We start from the raw sequence: 15000 nt of genomic DNA, 5'->3' as shown, positions 1-15000 counted from the left end.
TGTCATGAATGGCTTAATTTCAAGATCTTTGACGCCATGTTTTCACCTTTGTTTCCATGTTTGTCTTAGAGTATTGAAAAGAGAACAAGGGAATAAAATGTAAACTTATATTTCTCTACATTTTAACAAATCTTGTTATTCATTATACTCGTTTCATTCCGGTGCAATATTGCCGTCAATCTGACCCCGAAATTGAATTTATAATCTTAATAAAGGAGAGTAAATAAAGTGTTCTTTTATTGTAAAAATTATTATATACCGTTTCGTTATTCTGATCGTTATACTTGTAAACTGAATTTTCAATTCATTTGTTTCATTTACCATTTTTTCTATTTCATTCTGTGTCCTTCATGTTGTCATCAAATGTATATTATTGACGAAAGCCTGTAAATTTTGGTAAATTGGATTGAAACTCTTTTTGTGAGTCATCCCAAGATAATTACCTGGATGAATGGATGGATAAAATTTATATTTTACCATACCTCACTATTGTCCCCAGCTTGTGCCACTGCCATTTTGTTCTTTCCTCCATCCCTCGTTTTGCTCTTGTCAATGTTAATCACCTCTTCCAAGGGCATCCACCAGTTTCTGTAGACTGTTTTGAGTTTATAATGTATCAATAATTTGGTGATTCCATAGCATGATGATCTCAAAATACCGTCATCATTGAGGAATAAATAGGAAAAAAGGAAAATTATTTAACATAGCATACATGTGGATTTTCGAAAATCCTGATATCTTGATGGAAAGAGCACTCGCTTTACACGCAAAGGGACCAGTTACAATCCCTCCTGGAGTCTAGTTTTTCCTGACCCTTTTTACCCAATCGCTGGTGACTGATGTATGTTTGAGACCTTAATGGTAGATACTCTATAAAAGGCTAAATGAACAAACTGTTATATACTTAGTATCCACTAAATGGTCTCACTTTTCTTTACAAAAGGTCCCAAGCACAGCAACATTTAACAAATAGGACAACACATGACATCTGTGAGGCGCTTTTAAACATTTTGGTAAGAAACAACGGTATAATTGGCCAGGTACTCATTTCACACATGGGCGCCATGAGAAGACGTGAGTAAAGACGCTTTTCTTGGGACTGTCCGGAAATCAAACCAGGGACTACCAGTCGAACAGCCATGACATACCACATGACAAAAAAGCATAAAGAATAGGGTTGCAAATAATTGTTATAATCTTTCAAAGCTGCAGAAGGTGAAATAATCCATACTTTGTGGGACTTTTGGTTTAAATGACTATCGAGACTTTCCACCTGTTAAAAGTAATGAAATTCACAATGCATATTTTAAATGCTTAAAGCGAACTTTTCTACATCCTTGCACTTCTGACCTAAATCCGCCTTGAAGAAAAGGCTCGCAGGAGAAGATTGAAAAACATATGTTCAACAAGACATCAATAACATAACACTTACTCTTGTCAATCTTCCCTTCATCAGGTGTCAAACCATTAACACTGAGCTGCATCAGCAACTCTTGAAATTTATCCTCTGGCCAGTAGCGGTCATCCTGTGTTTCTTCCTTTCCGGTCTGGAAAAATTGTATATACAAACTCTCACTGAAGATGGGTCCCATGGAACCTGGAGGTGGCCAAGGACAATTTTCTAGAAGAAGGGGGATGATGGGTTTCTTTACCCCTATTGCCAAATTTACCTGAAAATAAAGAACATTAAAAAAACCCAACGTAATCCTTTCGTCCCACTTTGTTATATTTCTACAAGCATTAAAATTTTTTCATTATTCGTGTTTATGACTTTTCTCAATATATATAGTGGACGATTTCATGCCTAAACTTCAAAAGGTTATCTATCTTCCCTATCCCGCCACGTTTTGTGTCTATTTGGTGATGTGGTTTAATAACATATTCTAGATTGTGCACTAAGGTTCAAGCTGTCGAAATTTTAAATGTATACCATTGGAAAGGAAATTTCTACAGAATTTACTCCTTCCTTTGGATGTAGTCGTTTATTTGGAGATTACCATGGTAACGCACTGGCTCATCGTGTGAATGAAGTAAGAAAGTTTTAAAACGATAATAACATGCCATTAATCGATCCTTGTCAGCTGTTTCACCCGGTAATAATGCAATCGAACATCTATAGAACCATATGATAAGTTAAACTAAGAGTCTTTTCATAATGACGAATTGTTTCAAAATATGGTTGACATTTGGAGGCAATTTCAATCAAGCGTTTTGAAAACCTGGCGTCTTCCATGAGACGCCGCATTTCCCGTTTAAAAGTTTCAGCAATAACGCTGAAACTGTTTTAAGTAAAGCCTACTTGAATTTTGTATTTGTTTTCGCTTTTCCATCTTTGATATCAAACATCTTTTTATAAAAGAGCCAGATTTTCTCTGCATATTACTTCTTGATTCATATATAAAAATCAGCAGAAAAAATAAACTTTTCAAATTTTACTATCCGCAAAGGCTATAATACTTAACACAACTTTAAGTCAATTATGTATTCGTAACTTTGTTCGATATTATTACACAGGTGCAAAAGTACTCGTAACTTTACATTTTATATACTTAATTACTATTATTTAACTATGTGTTAGAGCCAGACATTTATATCATTTAAAAGATCATTTATTAAACCACAAGCACGCTTAGTTAGATTGCAATCGGTCAGTCATATCGAGGAGGTGAACATTTTTGTAACATAACTTGATATTTCGACTTCGGAAACGACGCAAAGAAGGAATTACAAAAATGTTACAGGGGCAATCATGAATATTCAAGATTTTAAATTCTCGAACAAAGAACCCTTTCGCACCAAAGTGCCCTGATTGAACATTGACATGTTGTTTATAAGTTACCTGCTGTTTTAAACAAAAAAAAATATTATCTTTGTGGAATCCGCTTGTAATTACTTTGATTTCAATTCTTTTACTCGCAAAAAAACCATACCGAAACTAAGCCTCAAAGGAAGAGTCGCGTGGCCATATTTATGCTAAACGACCAGTAGCTGAGGTTGCAAAGCTTTTCCATGTTAGAGCAACCCTGCTATTCTATTATCGTAAGCTCAACAATGAAATGACCTGTGAGGGATCAAAGGCGGACAGTTTGACCATGAGTAACAACGGCCAATGACTATCGAACACAACCATATATATAAAAAATATTTTAACTATTTTTTAACAATGCGGGTCTTATTTTAATTGCATGTTAGTGACAGTCCGTCGTCCATTGATTATCTGCAAAGGTCAGAATGTCATAGTTTGTTTCGTTTGATTATATATTTTCCCCTTTGTTATTTTCTTAACAATACAAAAACTTTTTTTTTTGCTTTATCACAATTTTGCAGAAAAACAACCGATTATTTATCAACTGACCTCTCTGTTGCAATTTGGAGACTTAGCATATTTGTTGGTGATGCAGCTTATTACCAACTTTGCTGCCCTCATGCCATTGTCAATCTTTTCAAACAGTTTGTCCCCTCCACCCATCTGACCAATGTCCATCCAGCAATCATAGCCAGCCATTGCCAGATGGCGATGAAGTAGCTTGACCTCTTCCTGGTGACCCCACTGATAACTGATGAAAATTTCAGGAGGTGAGGCATACTCAAACTCCTCATCTTCTACTACAGCCTCTGAAATTTAATTAAAAGTAGGTATCAACGATATGGATTTTATGTCACTTTATCATACCATCTCTCTATAATATTTTATTTTAATTGCATGACCTCAAATTGGTGTGTCGTCCTGGTAAGGCCTGCACTGAAAATTGGAATTGCAAATAATATAACAAATCGTTTAGGTCAAACTAAACTTGCTATATTGAAGGACATGCAAGATAGCGTGTGAACTCGACATAAAAGCATAGACAAATAAAAACATTTTACAACTGTGATCACTTTAAAGTTATAAATTCATATTATTGACATCAATCCATGTGATTTAGATGGGATTATAAAATACATTGTCTTAGCAGTCAAATTGTAAAGCAAACGAAAAGAAGAAAACGTTATCCAGTTCGTTAATAATTTCCAAATAAAAACTAAAACTTTATACCAGCTTTCTTCATTGCATTTTCCACTATTAATGCCGCATCCAAACGATTCATTTCCTGTAGATTATTCAAGATGGCGTATGTTGCCTCACTAGTTTTTCTTGTTGCATACCTTGAATAATCAAAATGTAAAGTAATTGTAAATATAAAGATGATCTATGATAGTGCCACTGAATTAGAGAAAGTGTGATTTTATTAATCGTTAATATGATATTACACAAACATGCAAACTTGGAATTTTAAGGTAGTAATCATAGGGTCAACATTTAATAATTTTCGATGAAAGCACAGTAGATAAAATAACAAAATCAATAAATCGACAATTTACAGCAAGCAAGAAAACCTTGATGTTTTTAATAAGAGGTACTAGAAAAAGAGCGGATCTAGATAATCTCGTAACAACATCGAGAATTTCAAAATAAATCTTATGATATTTAACTGTTAAAAAGTTTGGTAAAAGCAGTCCTTCAGTTTTAATATCGTTAAATGGGAAATAGCAATTGATTGCTACTATTTTGGTAAAACGCTAGTCAAAAGATCCATCATATCTTACAGACCAGGTTAACCAAACACAGCTGGGTGGATTAAGGGGTAAAAAAATCTACACTGCACCCAGGGTTGTTACCAGCTACTTTTTATACAAAGAAAATGCTCTACCATTAAGTCACAATATAACTGTAAAGAAACAATTACGACTTATATTTTTGGCTGAAACTAAGTGATGAACGAACCCCCCCCCCCCCCTCCAACATATTTAACAATCTTCTAGATTGCATTAATTTCTCGATTTTCGTTAAATATCTTGACACTAACCATTCATTGAGCATAGCCATACACGGGTCGGATTGCTGGGCCCATCCACGTATGTCGTCATTGCTGTAACCAAGGCGACTGGACAACAATCGCCAGTCATGTTCTGTAGCTGGATTCAGAAGTTTGGAGATATCACGTGACCAATACGGGGCGTGGCTTAACGTCTTTTATAGATGAAAAGAGATCAAAACTATAAGTTTATTTCACCATTGATATATACAAATTATTTTCGACAGGTTATAAAACTGGGCCATGTTTAGCCTTTTTTATTCTAATATTCTACAATGTCCATAAGTTTTCAAATTCTCATAGAAGCCGTAAAAATAATGGAATTTCTTAAGTGGTTTGGATTTTATAATCATTTCACTGGTTTGGCGCAATTTCAACATTATTAACGTTATGATTATGTCTTGTTAGTTTAAAAAAAATATGAGTAATGGATCAATTATAAATTGCAATGACTTCAAGTTCCTTATACATTTATCAATTAACTGAAAAAAAATGCTTTACCTTGCTGTCAATTTCCTCAACCTTGGTTACTGTCTCGTCGACAGTAACTTCAACTTTATCTAACCTTTGACCTTGTTCGCTGACCTCGTTTTTAACATTATTTAACACCTGACCCTGTTGGTCAAGGTCATCTCTCACAGCAATGACAGCTTCTTCTACCTCATCAACCTTTCCAACGAGGTTACTCAGAGCCGACTGTTGATCTTCCATTTTTTTTCTTAATTCCTCTGGCCTGGATATTGAAGTTAAGAATTAAAGAATTATTTTATTAAAAGGAAAGTTACAGAACTCATAATATTATTTACTGTAATATACTATTGATAACAGATCATAGCATGGGAGTGGATTTGAGATACAATATCATCTTAGGTGGGATAAATGGTGGTCTCTTGAGGATTCTTTTGGAATGCATGAAGCTTTATCATTGAGGTGTTTAATTTTGATTTTGATTGGTGAGTTGGCGCAATATCATAGTGTTGTGTATTGTCTGTTCTCATCACTGTACTCTGACTTGTGATTCGTGTTTTAAAATATTAGTATATATTCAGCTTGAAATTGATCACAACCTCCGTTTAGTGATAAAAATATATTTTTTACCATCTTCACAAATACAAATATCTTTCCTATCTATTAAATCAATGGTACATGAACTTAATTGGGACGTAATACTCATACAAAATACATATAACTAGATTTCTACAGAATATATTTTAAGCTGATAAATGTCTTGAAATTCTACAAAAGAATGTTTCTCAGTACCTATACTAATACATATAGACATCTGTTTTCATTGAGACTACAGACACTCAGAGAAGGCGTTTATCAATTTGATATCACTGCAATAAGACCAAAATGTTTTGACGATGGATTATCAAAATTTTCTCTCTTAAAATTGCCAAATCTTATATTTACACAGAAGTACACACAGGGAGTGTAATAGGAGAAGATGGTCTGAATATTCTGTCAATGTCAGTAGATAGCAGATTTGCCTGGATGGATACCAACTACGAGTCAGTTTGTCCTGTTTTATATGTTGATAAACTCTTCAAGACTAAATCCTGGTTGTTTAAACAATTAAAAAGCCAAAATTCGGTTTCATTTATTACAAAGAAAATGCAGGCTTTTTATGGGAAAAGAACCAGAAATAGGAAATATAAGATTTTCGAAGCTTAAAAACCCCCATCTAAAATTACTCAATGAAGATATTCAAATTTTATGAGTTAAGCATACAATTCAACATTAGCATTACGCTCCCCAAACATAATACCGTTATGAGATGAACTGTCAGAAGCAAAGTTAAATTCTATTCAATAATTAAAGAATTTAATTAATTTAAAAATTAATAAATGCGATGACAACATACTGAAATTAAGAGGAAAGAGAAATAAAAATGGTAGAGGAAACAGCCCCTCCCCCCAAGAAAAAAAACCCCAACAAAAAACAAACAAACAAAAAAAACGAAATCAAAACATGCTATTACTACTAATGATAGAACACCCACGTTTTTCCGTCAATGACATCGACAACTGATTGTTTCATGGTTTGACCATCAACGTCTGTGATAGGAAGGTTGACGATCTGATCCCGTTTTGGTTTCAAGATGTCAGGATACTTAAAGCCAACCAATCGGATCGAATTCAGTGCGGTATACATGATACCTTTGTCGTGTAGATTCGTCCTGACGCTTTCCACAAAGTAGTCGATTACTTTATTAGCCTGGGTCTATTGAAAGGAATACATTTGAAATGAATTATTAGTCTAAAACATTGTTTACAACGATTATATAAAGTAAACATCATTATACATCTATATTGGAAAACCCTATCATTTCTTAGTAGAATCGTAATCGGTAAATAATGTTTTGAATCCGTTGAATTAAAATTTTATTCAACGATTGCAGAATATTTTTGTTTAATTCACTGGTTAAAATAGAGAGATTGGCTATCTGAAATATTATTCAGTGCTTATGTTCTAACGATTTTCTTTTTGGGCCAAACTGTCATTCAATCAGACGTAGAAAAACATAAATGGCGAATCGAAGGTACTAGCCTGCAACCTCGCAGCCAACAGCTTTACATTTCACAAAACCCGCCGAAACCCGAAACGTTATGGGAAGTGGGCAGCAGTGTGCAGTGAACCAGGTACTCAGGGAAGTGTGCACTAGTGGGGAGTGAACCTGGGACTATGGGAGGAGGATATCAGAGGGAAATGAGCCTGGAACTATGGGAGATGGATACTAGTGAGTGGAAATTGAAGCCGGAATATAGGAGGTGGGCACCAGAGAGCAATGAACCTGAGACTACTGAAGGGGGCACCAATAGAGAATGGACCTGGAACTAAGGAAGGTATATACCGGTGGAGAGTGAAGCCGGGAAATACGGGATTTGGACACCAGTGAGGAGTGAACTCAGTAGGGTTCTTCATTTTTCCAAAACCTACCGAAACCTGCCGAAACCTTTCAAAGCTATGGGAAGTAGACAGCAGTGAGGAGTGAACCAGGGACTCGGGGATATGAAAACCAGTGAGGAGTGAGCCTGGGACTTTGGGAGGAGGATATCAGAAGGAAATGAACCTGGGATTATGGGAGATGGATACTCGTGTGTGAAGATTGAAGCCGGAATGTGAAGTGGGCACCAGAAGAGAATGAACCTGAAAGTATAGGAGGTGGGCCTGGGACAATGGGAGGAAGATATCAGAGGGAAATGAACCTGGGACTATGGGATGTGGATACCAGTAGGAATTGATGCAGGACGATAGGAGGTGGGCACCATAAGAGAATAAACCTGGGACTATAGCAGGTGGGCACCAATGAGGAATCAACCTGGGACAATGGGAGGTAAATTCAAGTGGAATGTGAAACCGGGAATATGAGACTTGGACTTCAGAGAGGAGAAATGCCCAGAAGAGTATTTCCGAAACCTAGAGAAACCCACCAAATCCTTCCAAGTTATTGGAAGTGGATACCAGTGGGGAGCGAACCTGGGACAATGGGAGGAGGATATCAGAGGAAATGAACCTGGGACCATGGGAGATGGGTACCTGTGGAAATTGAAGCCGGGCAATGAGTGGTGGGGACCAGAGGAAGATAAACCTGAAACTACAGGAGGTGGGCACTGGGCACCAATGGGGAATGAACATGGGACTACGAGAGGCAGATACCAATGGAGAGTGAAGCCGGGAATATGGGAGTGGGCACCACTGCGGAGTCAACCCAGAAGGGTACTTCATTTTATCGAAAGCGTGCTAATAATAATAGTTTGTTAAATAAATCCAAAGCCATGAAATAATCCTTTATTATTTTTCGTGCAATTCTTAACGTAATAAATGTATATTCTAAATAAAAAGGGTATGGGGATTGACATTCCCTTTTTTAAATGACAGTTATTTAGGTAACATTTAGGTAACGTAACATTTAAGTAAAGAAGCAGTTGACTAAGTATATTTACCTTGTCATAAGATGCCAAACTAGACAGCATGTCGTTTAACCATGAGTACATCATAGGGTTCCACCCACTTTTGTCTATTATCAAGTCAATGTGTTTTATCATTTTCTCTGGTTTTCGTTTAGAGATTTCCTGCATCATTTGCATATACATAGACTGGTTTGTTTCATCATGTTTGGCCGCTTCGATAATGTCTTTCATATTCTGTTCAGTGAAAAGCTGAAATATAAAAGTTCATCTTATCAGACTTTTCATTACATCCTAAAATGTTGCGGCTAACTGAATTTCTGACATACTTTGAAAAATCATGAATTCAAAATGTTGCAAATATTGATCGATAGAAATGACTCTCATCTCGTCAAAACCTCTAAAACCCGAGACTTCTGTGAAGTCCCAGGTTTTAGAATTTTTAACAAGATAGATCGATTTTTGAAGGATAAGTTTTCTCGCCATAACGTTAAATACTTGCTTTTACAGAATATGCATAACTTGATGGCTATTTATTGCTGTCGAATGTATTGTCTCCCTCCAGCTCCAGTTTGTTAGCATTTATCATAATAGTTTTTTGCAGCTAATCGATGAATTACATTGTACACACACACACACACACACACACACACACACACACACACACACACACCCACACGAGCTTCTTCAAATATTCAAGGTTGCACATAACTTTAAGTGTTGGTTATCATTCTATTGGCAGCAATGGTGAGATTTTTAATTAAACGCATATAGTCTATAGTCTAGTGGCAAACGGCTTTATAATCTAATTTACTCTTCAACTGAATCACACCCTGAGTGAATGTGACGATGGAAATTCAACAGGTATTTTCCTCATCTTACGACGAAATCAGCCATTTGTTTAAATTAGTGGGCAACGAATTATCCCCCTTGTCAAGTATCACACCACCAACCGCCCCCACGCAGTATATAAATTGGGACTCTTGTCCAGGATTATATCAATTCAAAACAAATAGAATGTATATATGAATTAGGAAAAAGGACGAATAGTAGGCAACACAGTTTGGTTACATCGAGATAAAGCCATCCCAAAAAATTAGTCTTCCTCGACTGAGAATCGAACCTCAGACCTCTTGTTTCCCGAATATTGTTTCATCTTTATTTGAACAGATAGTCGTTAAACCTCCACATTAATGGTATTGTGGTAAAATTACCTCTGGTTGCTTCTTAGATGCAGTCCAAAATATTTGAGTTAGCCATGTCGAAATCATGGGCTCTCTAGTATCAAGAAGTTGATGAAGAAGGACTTGAAAGTATTCTTTCATTGGTTTTGGATTGAATGGATATGTCGTATTGATTGGACCTGTAATGATAATTAGACAAATGATAAAAATTAAAATGACAATGATGGTGATAATGATGATTACAATTATAAGACAAATAATGATGATACTAATAATGATAACGATAATGATGATGATAATAATAATAATAATAATAATAATAATAATAATAATAATGATAATAATAATAATAATAATAATAATAATAATAATAATAATAATAATTATAATAATAATAATAATAATAACATTAATAAAAATTATTATTATCATTATCATTATTATTATTATTATTATTATTATTATTATTATTATTATTATTATTATTATTATTATTATTATTATTATTACTATTATTATTATGGCAATAATAACAAGAATTACAATATGGATAATAAAAATATAAATAAAATGATATTAGCAATTCTGATTATTTTGACAATCATGATTTCTAATCACTAAATCTAATTTATGCAAAATTGTCTGAGACAATAACTGGGCACCTACTCAAAATATTGGAGTCCTCTTTATCCAGGTATATTTTGATTAGTTGTTCCAAGTAAGGTGTCATAGTGGCGGCTTCTCCCGTTGCAAATTCATTAAGGTATCGAGCACAGATCATGTTCACATTCTCCTCATCCTCCTCATACTTACTCAAAAGTAGGGGAATCAATTTTATAGCATATCCTAACCTTTTTGTGTTCGCCATCTGTATGTGAACAAAGAATGTTAATTAAGGATATGGTCTTTACTACTACTACAATAATAATAATAATAATAATAATAATAATAATAATAATAATAATAATAATAATAATAATAATAATAATAATAATAATAATAATAATATAATAATAATAATAATAATAATAATAATAATAATAATAATAATAAATAGTAATAATAATAATAATAATATAATAATAATAATAATAATAATAATAATAATAATAATAATAATAATAATAATATAATAATAACAACAATAACAATAATGATAATAATAATAATGATAATAAAATAGTAATAATAATATTCTATTATTTTTTAAAAAATGGGTCGGGTTTCAACAGTGTTCCGAACAGCCAAATATATATATATATATATATATATATATATATATATATATATATAATATATACACCTACACGCATTCACACACACACACACACTCATAATATAAGCAATGAGAGCACATCACAATACACATCAACACTAATCACCACTACACAACGAAACAACTTTAGGTTGGAGTAAGAACTTTTCTGCGGACATTACAATGGATTACGCCGACTGAAGACGTGTAAGACACAGAAACGAGTCGTCTCGGCCACAAAAATGTGAGTGAAAATGTGCATTATATATATATATATATATATATATATATATATATATATATATATATATATAATCGAGCACATAGTTACAGGCAAATCTAAAAATTATAACAGTATTCTTTACAGACTGATACTCGAGTAACTTGCAAACTTCTTTTATTTCAGGATAATTGAATCATCCGTTAAATATATATATATATATATATATATATATATATATATATATATATATATATATATATATATCGTATATAATAATAATAATAATAATAATAATAATAATAATAATAATAATAATAATAATAATAATAATAATAATAATAGACCTTTATTGTCCATAAATATGGCATTTTGTCATTTAGTTACACTTGTCATAACGTTATATGATAACTATAACATTGAACAGAAACCTCACTCCTACCCATTCTCTCTCTCTCTCTCTCTCTCTCTCTCTCTCTCCCTCTCTCTCTTCCTCTCTTTCTTTCACGCGTGCGACATACACAACATTAACATATTCATTTCATTTTCAATTCGTTACATTCTTGGCAATTCAACACCAAATATTATCATCATTATCAATTGGTCACTTCATCTAACATTAAATGAATTAATCAGTCAATCAGTCAACGCATCAATCCTTGGTTTTGCTGTACCATATGAAATATATTTTGAAATATATATTATTTAAACATTTTTATTGCTGATGGAACGAACGTTGATTTATACTTGTTAGTTCCACATTTAATCTGACAAAAACTTCTCCCAGATGGCAAAAGACCAAATTCATGGTATAAAATATGTTTTTTTATTGTTGGTAATTGAGAATGCTTTCCTTTCTATTGCTTTTCCATGAATTCTTTCTACTTCATCAAGAGGATGGTTTATTGTTTTTGATGCCTCTTTGTAATTCTAAATCATCATACAACGCTTTATATAATATTAAGCGAAGGATAGGTCTTCAATCAACAAATCGCGAAATAAGATGAAATTAGCGGTGCACTTTTGTGTCGGAAGTATATGATGATGCTGATGATAACAGGAATGACATTGATGATAACATAAATAATAATGTTTATGAAAACTCATTTCTTCTTCTTCTTCTTTCAGCTTATCCCGCATTTTGCAGGTTTGCCATAATGAATGCCACATCTCCATGCATCTCGGTTCAGAGCATCATCTTCTTCCAGGCCCAGTTCCTTCATATCTTTCTTTTACCTTATCCAACCATCTAGTCTTTGGGCGTCCCATTTCCTCTTTCTCGCCAGTTGTATGTTCAATACTTTCCTTCCCACGTACTTCCTCTCTCTTCTCTTCTCTTTACATGTCCGAACCATTTATTCTTCTTTCATCTTTATTGATACATTCTTCACTTCAGTCAACCTTCGAATTCGTTCATTTCTCACTTTATCTTTTCTTGTCCAGCCAAGTGACCTTCTCAACATCCTCATTTCTGCCAACTCAACTTTTTATGTTGTTTATTGATTGTAGCTGCTGTCTCTAGTCCATATACTATTGCTGGTCTTACAACAGATGTATATATCCCCCCCCCCTCAGCTTTGCGGAAATTCGTTTGTCACACATAACTCCAGTTGCCTGCCTGAATCGTCTTCTTAACCCCCATCTCATTGGCCCCATCCCCTTGTACGGTTGTTCCTAAGATTTGAATAGGTTTGTCTCTGGCACATCTCGTTCTCCTATCTTTATTGATGGTCCTGCTCTTCTGTTGTCCGATGCACAAATACTTTGTCTTCGATCTGCTTACCCTTAATCTCCTCCTTGCAAACACCCGTCTCCAACCCTCCAGTTCTTTGCCGCCTCGGCTTTTGTATAATTCAAAAGTACTACGTCATCTACATACATCATGTTCTATGGTGCCTTTCGCCGAATGGAATCTTTTAGAACATCCATTACTATTGCAAACTGCAGTGGACTGAGAGCAGATCTCTGGTGTAATCCAACTCAAACTCTTACATTAAATGGATCAGTTGAGCCAACAGCTGTCATTACCACTGTTTTGTTTCCTTGTTACATATCTTGAATAACTTTGATATATTTCTCTGTTACACCATTTGCTCTTAGACAGTACATTTCTTCTATTGGTACCCTATCATATATTTAGGTCTACATATTTTCTAATCCTCTTATCGATTACTCTTTCCCATATCTTCATTGTGTGGTTGTTTATGAAAACTCATTAATGTACAGAAACAGATGAAAGTGATGATGTTGATAAATATGATGATGATGATAATGATGATGATGATGATTATGATGATGATGATGATGATGATGATGATGATGATGATGATGATGATGATGATGATGATGATGACCAAATGGTTCCTCAGTTTCTCAAAATAACTTAATACTAATGTATTATTTTGTTAATGTTGCAATAATTACCTTTTGGACACACACACACACAGACACACACACACACACACACACACACACACATACAGACACGCCTTCACCTCATTGCCGCTAGAGACCCCCAGATTATCTATAACATTAGTATGAAAACATAATGGAAAAAGCTAAATTCTTATAACTTGTCTGGACTTACCCATCCAATCAGTTTGTTCATGATGGAATTTCCAATAACAAAGTGAGCTGATAGGGACGCATCAGTGGGATTTAAGGGGTCTTTGGTTAGGCATGTGTTACACATTGACGTAAAAACCTTGAGGTCATCATCGGTAAATACTCGTCCATCACTGCATTAGAAAAAGGAAGCAAAATGCAATTTACAGAAAGTAATGAAAACGTAGAAATATGCATCTTTCAAAATGATCACAGTGGGTGCGTTTTAGTTTTTGTAACTCTGTAGTTCTGGATCCATAGATAAACAGGTTCAAAACCGTCACCACTACTACTACTACTACTACTACTACTACTACTACTACTACTACTACTACTACTACTACTACTACTACTACTTCTACTACTACTACGACTACTACTATTACTACTACTACTACTACTACTTCTACTACTACTACTACTACTACTACTACTACTACTACTACTACTACTACTACTACAACTACTACTACTACTACTACTACTACTACTACTACTACTACTACTGCTACTACTGCTATTTTTCTACTACGACTACAATGTCAACAATATCATCAAAAAAAGCAGTGGATGCGTTTTAGTTTTTGCAACTGTGTAGTTCTGGATCCATAAATAAACAGGTTCAAAACCGCCACTTCTACCATTGTCACTACTACTACTACTACTACTACTACTACTACTACTACTACTACTACTACTACTACTACTACTACTACTACTACTACTACTACTACTACTATTACTACTACTACTGCAATTTAAAATACTTGAGCTTTTATATAAAGCAATATCCACTAAACGTTCTCTAAGCGCTTTATACATGGTCCCATTTAGAACGAAACATGCGCGTGTTAGGAGACATTACTATTTTTCCGACAGAGACAACGATGTTAACGGCCTGGTACTCATTTTCGCCTGACCGTGATGAGATAATATCAGTAAAGAGTCATTTCCAAGGACTCAACAATGC

General features: G+C 34.2%; 1 protein-coding gene across 2 annotated transcripts in view; it reads right to left on the bottom strand.

The window, feature by feature from the left end:
• Nucleotides 1-15000, bottom strand: part of LOC144965107 (uncharacterized) — a 38502-nt gene that overhangs the window by 3426 nt on the left and 20076 nt on the right. For both annotated transcript variants that reach the window (XM_078900044.1, XM_078900045.1), the window contains exons 13-23: nucleotides 14014-14164; nucleotides 10618-10819; nucleotides 9982-10130; nucleotides 8804-9019; nucleotides 6859-7079; nucleotides 5358-5589; nucleotides 4848-5011; nucleotides 4037-4146; nucleotides 3356-3615; nucleotides 1433-1670; nucleotides 483-595 (exon numbers count right to left, since the gene is read on the bottom strand). In XM_078900044.1, coding sequence (XP_078756170.1) covers nucleotides 483-595; nucleotides 1433-1670; nucleotides 3356-3615; nucleotides 4037-4146; nucleotides 4848-5011; nucleotides 5358-5589; nucleotides 6859-7079; nucleotides 8804-9019; nucleotides 9982-10130; nucleotides 10618-10819; nucleotides 14014-14164 — 2056 coding nt within the window. The remainder of the gene's footprint in view (nucleotides 1-482; nucleotides 596-1432; nucleotides 1671-3355; nucleotides 3616-4036; nucleotides 4147-4847; nucleotides 5012-5357; nucleotides 5590-6858; nucleotides 7080-8803; nucleotides 9020-9981; nucleotides 10131-10617; nucleotides 10820-14013; nucleotides 14165-15000) is intronic.

This window comes from Berghia stephanieae, chromosome 2 (genome assembly GCF_034508935.2).
Source record: "Berghia stephanieae isolate SIO BIC M18660-M18661 chromosome 2, UCSD_Bste_1.3, whole genome shotgun sequence".
NCBI classification, from domain to species: domain Eukaryota; kingdom Metazoa; phylum Mollusca; class Gastropoda; order Nudibranchia; family Aeolidiidae; genus Berghia; species Berghia stephanieae.
Note: the sequence above shows the minus strand (reverse complement) of the source record. Positions and strands in the feature narration are given on the sequence as shown.